We start from the raw sequence: 6477 nt of genomic DNA, 5'->3' as shown, positions 1-6477 counted from the left end.
TACCCACTCAACGAAAGACATTCAGTGTCCCTATATTCTGCAAACAATTATCGGATTACCAAGTGTATTTGTACTCCCCCAAGTAATGATACCGAAACCGGTCGTTTTAACATCCTGTGAGTGATTTGCAATTAGGCTCTAATTACGCCGACAATTATTTGTCACTGGCTGGATTATTGTCGTATTTGTGGAGAGCCCATGGTACAGCTGTTATTTGCGTGGCGGCTGTTGTTCTGCTTGAGTGGTTAGATTGGTTACCCTAATTGATAGTGAGGGGCCGGGGGGTAGCCTGGTGGTTAAAGCGTTCGCTCGTCACACTGAAGACCCGGGTTCGATTCCTCACATGGGTACAATGTATGAAGCCCATTTCTGATGTCCCCTGCCGTGATTTTGCTGGAATATTGCTAAATGCGGCGTAAAAATAAACTTACTTTTTCGGACGAAGAGCGGACGCCAGACACCAACCCCTCAAGCCGGGTTCAGCTTGGGGCACTTCTTAGGGCCACATGCAGAAACAGGGCAAACAGACGCAGATAATCGAGGTGTCGTCATCAATGTGTATCACCAAAATTGTGGACACGCCAGATATTGATCTACACGCCCCGAGTATGATGATACACATCTATTTTTAATGATTTCAGACCTGTCAATTTGTCTGTATGTTTTTCACCCAAACATGAGTCGCGCTGCGAACAAACCTTCCCGGCTGAGACCGCTATCTTTGTTGACACTGGCAAGCTCGGTTGTAACGGCGGCTTATCTGATTGGCTGCTGTGAGAATGTGGAGTCCAACAAAGGAAGCCGTAGATGCATCCAGGGTACAGTGGAGATTTATCGGTATGTATTCCCGGAGATTATAGAGGATGGACAAGCATGGGTTGCTGAAGATCAAGTCTAACACGGATCTTCACGACAAGTCGTAAATTGTGATCAGATTAGTATCACGTGATAAATTCAGGTTACAATGTCGGCTAAAAGAAAGTATACAATCACTTTCGATGGTGGCTAAAATGAAACAACCAAGAAATGGTTATTCAATAGGGTATGTTTCATAAGGGTATCATAGTCGAGATTACATGCATAACATCAAAGGGTATCTTATAGTGAGTGAGTGAGTTTGGTTTAACGCCGCTTTTAACAATATTCCAGCAATATCACGGCGGGGGACACCAGAAATGGGCTTCACACATTGTTCCCATGTGGGGATTCGAACCCGGGGGGTATCTTATAAGAGTTGGAGTTGCCTAGTGGTTAAAGTGTTCGATCGTCACGCCAATGCCAGGATTCATTCTCCACATGTGTACAATGTGTAAAGTCCATTTCCTATATCTCCCGCCGTGATATTGCTGGAAAACAGGTAAAGCGGCGTAAAACTATACTCACTCACTTACAAAGAGGTTGCGTGGATATGATATCTCAAGGTGAGTGATTGAGTTAGTGAGTTTAGTTTTTCGCAATATATTCCTGCAATATCACGGCAGGGAACCAGACATGGGCTTCACACATTGTACCCATGTGGGGAATCGAACCCGGGTCTTCGGCGTGACGAGCGAACTCTTCAACCCCTAGGCTACCCTATCGCCCCTTTATCTCAAAGAAGATGGGATCGGAGCTTTACAGTACAAATTAATCAACAGATTGAAGTGTGTATTTTCACCGTTATTTAGTTGAAATATTACTGGAAACGACGTTCAAGAAACAGACACTTTATAGGAAGGTAGGCACACACTCTTAAAAAAAGAAATGTATAGGCCAAAAATAAGGAAATGTTTTACACGTACTGAAGTGTACATAGGTCGATTAATCTTGAACATAGATGAAGGAAATTCATTGAACTGCATTGTCGTCACTGTCAGCATTAATTAAGTCCACCCAAAGTACATGTGCGGACACAAAATGGACGTTCAGGTCAGTACCTGGCGACAACACCTCTTGCAGCCGTCACTGCTCGACACGCCTTGGAAGGGATTGCACAAGTCGTCGGATTTGTGCTTGGGAAATTCTTCGCCATTCCTCCTGCAACGCGTTGGCAAGTTCTGCAAGTGTCTGAGGAGGTTGGTGACATTTACGGACGCGTAGATCATTGGGACTCAAAAATAGAAATTGTCTCAATGACGATTGCTGTCAAAATGTATCGATATGAACTGCTGAAAACGCCTATGCGTTTCTTGTTTTGAAGAGTGCATGTCCGATTGGCCGCACTGTTCGGTATATTACAAAAAAACATTTTTCTCAACGCCACACTTAACAGTATCAGAGCATCAGGACGGCGGTCCGTAAATAGTCGAGTCTGTGAGTGAGTGAGTGTCTGTATGTTAGGCTAACGTGGTCTTACTTACATCATTTACCCACTCAACGAAAGACATTCAGTGTCCCTATATTCTGCAAACAATTATCGGATGACCAAGTGTATTTGTACTCCCCCAAGTAATGATACCGAAACCGGTCGTTTTAACATCCTGTGAGTGATTTGCAATTAGGCTCTAATTACCCCGACAATTATTTGTCACTGGCTGGATTATTGTCGTATTTGTGGAGAGCCCATGGTACAGCTGTTATTTGCGTGGCGGCTGTTGTTCTGCTTGAGTGGTTAGATTGGTTACCCTAATTGATAGTGAGGGGCCGGGGGGTAACCTAGTGGTTAAAGCGTTCGCTCGTCACGCTGAAGACCCGGGTTCGATTCCTCACATGGGTACAATGTATGAAGCCCATTTCTGATGTCCCCTGCCGTGATTTTGCTGGAATATTGCTAAATGCGGCGTAAAAATAAACTTACTTTTTCGGACGAAGAGCGGACGCCAGACACCAACCCCTCAAGCCGGGTTCAGCTTGGGGCACTTCTTAGGGCCACATGCAGAAACAGGGCAAACAGACGCAGATAATCGAGGTGTCGTCATCAATGTGTATCACCAAAATTGTGGACACGCCAGATATTGATCTACACGCCCCGAGTATGATGATACACATCTATGTATGTCATGATACCGTCACCATCATGTCATCAGTTTCCTCAAGTTCGTCGATAGTATGTATCGCTTGCAGCACTGCCATTAAAGTGGCCAGTGCCTTTGTTCTGAGGTTACGATGCTTCACAAGTCTGCTTGTCGAGAGATGCGATTGTAAAACTGAATCTAAAATTATTAAGAGGTTATACATGTAATCTAAACACATAATGTTTCATTGTTTGGCTGTTTTATAGTGATTTGGTACGCATTCGATAGTAAACCACAGTTGTTTTTTTCGCAAGTACAAACTTGCGGTTAAGGGGACCGCTGCCCTACCCGTTACTTCCTTTTTGAAGACTCATTGTTATAATAATGTAATTATTCAATAAGAAGAAAGGAAATTAACAAGTCTCCACCTTAAAATTAAAAACTATGGTAAAACTTCAAAATAAACGAATATCGAGTCTCGATCATGCCGTGGAACCTTTGTTTTGGACTTAAAAAGCAAAATAGTGGCAAAAATAATATGAATTGATCACTGAAATTCAGAGATGACACTAGGCGTTTGCAAAAAAGGAAGAAGAGCTTTCATACCACACAAGTCCTTATTACTCGTTTGTTTCTTTTAATTAAATGCCCATCGATATGTTAAAAAACAATGTTACCGTGCCTCTAGAACCGTCGTAGAACCCTGTTGCCTCTGTGTACAGTTTTCTGCATTCAGCGGCCGGTACGTAATCGAGTCTGGACCCGACCATCCAGTGATTGATGTTATTAACAACGACCTACGAAGTCGGACACACGCCACCATCCAAGATACCGAGCCTGACCACCCGATCCAACAGGACGCCTCTATTCAAGGGGCGGTGGGGTAGACTAGTGGTGAAAGCGTTCTCTCGTCACACCAAAGGCCCGTGTTCGATTCCCCACATGGGTACAATGTGTGAAGCCCATTTCTGGTGTTCCCCGCCATGATATTGCTGGAATTTTGCTGAGTGCGGCGTAAAACTAAACTCACTCACTAGTCAGTTCTAATGATTTTCAAGTAATATTTACTACGAAACCTACATATTAAACCTATTTGAGAGCCAGCTGCCTGTATGCCTTCTTGATCTCTTCGGGTGTGGATGACGGATTGACACCCAGGATTTCATATCTGTTACTATGCTGATAATTCTCTAATGTTTATTCTAATCCATGAAAGGAGTATATGTATGAAATCTGTTGAAGGTGTTGGATGTTTGTTGTCAAGGTTCTTAAGGAGTGAGTGAGTGAATGAGTATGGTTTTACGCCGCTTTTAGCAATATTTCAGCAATATCACGACTGGGGACACCGACGTAAAACTCACTCACTCACTCTCTTCAAAGCAGGGCGGCGGGGTAGCCCTGTGGTAAAAGCGTTAGCTCGTGACGACGAAGACCCAGATTGGATTCCGCATATGGGTACAACGTGTGACAGTGATGGTCTGTTGTGCAAAAGAAAGTATACACTTAAAAATATCACGGATTTAATAAACTGATTTCATTAACGGAGAATCGATTCTGAAACTCTCTTGTTGGTAAACCGAGCACCATCATTTCAACATGTTTTTGAGTCCAGTTAAGTTTCGCTTTCCATTATTCAAATCAGTTGCGGGCATGTTATTGATGTGTCCCACATATCAGTTTTGAGGGCGGTGGGGTAGCCCAGTGGTTAAAGAGTTCGCTCGTCCCAAAGAAGACCCGGGTTCGATTCCCCACATGGGTACAATGTGTGAAGCCCATTTTACTGGTGTCCCCCGCCGTGATATTGCTGGAATAAGGCTAAAAGCGGCGTAAAATCTTACTCACTTACAGATGAAATTTAGATAAATAAAATATAACAACATACGACCAAGTTCAATCATTAACATTTGACTGGGTCTGTTCATCGAGACCACCATATTTCTGTCAAACAGGGTTTGCAAAGACAATAGTGAATATTCGGATTTGGGAGATTCTGCTCTATCAGGAGAGAATGCAATATTCCAGCAATATAAAGGCAGGGGAACTAGAAATGGGTTCCACACGTTGTACCCTCACGGGGAGTCAAACCCGGGTCTTCCGCCTCACGAGCGAACGCTTTAACCACTAGGCTACCCTATCTCCTGCACTCTCTGGAATTATTCTGTTAATCTACGGATACGGTTCAGTAAGTTCAATATTTTATCCTGGGTCTAGCCATATTTAGCTTCGACAATTTCCATTGGGGATTCGAACCTTGCCCTTAATTGTGACGAGCGTACGCTTTAACCACTTGGCCGCCACGTTGCCCTACCGAGTTCCCTGTTTGGGGCGAAGATTGAGTGAGTTGGGTTTTACGTCGCTTTTAGCAATATTCCAGCAATATCAGGGCGGGGGACAACAGAAATAGGCTCCACACATTGTACCTAAGTGGGGAATCGAACCCGGGCCTTCGGTGTGGCGAGCGAACGCTTTAACCACTAGACTACCCCACCGCCCCTTCCGACGAAGAGATAAACCCAAACAGTACAAAGCCTGTAATATGACAAGCCCTGTATTCGGTGATTGGAATGTTTCAGCAAAAATGTTGCGCGCCCCACTGGGAATCATGGTAGAGTTGGTTACCAATGAGCCATGCTTTTGCAGAGATTACATTTAACGGGGCATATATACCCAAATCACTCACTGTCTTGTATTCATAGAAATTCCTTTCAAAATTGCACACAACCCTGCTCACATTCAACTGAATCGATCCACTACAATTAAAAAAAAACCCATTGAGAATCTTTTTTTATATAAATAAACGTCCGCATTTCCGGGAATGGTAAACCGAATGTCCACGACAGATGAGCCGAGCTAAATTGACCGTTACTTATTTATGAGACCACCCTCAAAGCTACTGACCAATGAGAACGCTTGAAATAGCTGACGCTTGGCTCTGACGGTATAAAACCGTCCGACGTTTGTAACAATTTCTGTCGTTTGTCAATCCACTACCAGGCGTTACTACTTGCGAATACCTGACGACATCAATCTATATACGTGTGTGTAGAAAGACAGCTATATAGATCACGGACAACCAGGCTAGTCTGCAGTATTTATCGATTAGTTCGCGCTAGCAGCGTTAGCCTGTCCACATTCCAGCTGTGAGAACTCGCGTCCTCGTGGACGATTTGCTGCAGGAACTTGGAAACTTAGAATAACGTTGAACCAACGCCATTTTCGTCCAGGATCGTCTCCAATCGCGGTGTAGGTTGTCCTGAGATTGTAAAAGCACGCCAGACCAATATTTTCGATATTTTTAAATTGAAAAATTAGCTAAGAAGTCTGAGGAGCGTTTTTAAGACAATCTTTTGGGATTTCCTAGGATCGCCATGGATTTTGAGGAGTATAGAAAGAGAGGTAAGTGTTTTTTCTATTTAGTTTTAAATAAGTTTGTATCGTTAGAGACGCCTTTTAAATAGGTTTGATATCTCGTCTTTTCTTGTAGCATTGGTACCTGCTAAACTGCCTGGAGGTTTGAATGCTACGAGAAAAGTTACGAGATCTT

General features: G+C 43.6%; 1 protein-coding gene across 1 annotated transcript in view; it reads left to right on the top strand.

Moving 5' to 3' along the window:
• The first annotated feature begins 5924 nt into the window (after positions 1-5924).
• LOC124292334 (histidine decarboxylase-like) overlaps positions 5925-6477 on the top strand; it is a 111835-nt gene continuing 111282 nt past the window's right edge. Inside the window, exon 1 of the mRNA XM_046729417.1 lies at positions 5925-6329. Coding sequence (XP_046585373.1) covers positions 6302-6329 — 28 coding nt within the window. The 5' untranslated portion in view covers positions 5925-6301. The remainder of the gene's footprint in view (positions 6330-6477) is intronic.

This window comes from Haliotis rubra, unplaced genomic scaffold (genome assembly GCF_003918875.1).
Source record: "Haliotis rubra isolate DU_JTF1 unplaced genomic scaffold, ASM391887v1 Scf513, whole genome shotgun sequence".
NCBI classification, from domain to species: domain Eukaryota; kingdom Metazoa; phylum Mollusca; class Gastropoda; order Lepetellida; family Haliotidae; genus Haliotis; species Haliotis rubra.
Note: the sequence above shows the minus strand (reverse complement) of the source record. Positions and strands in the feature narration are given on the sequence as shown.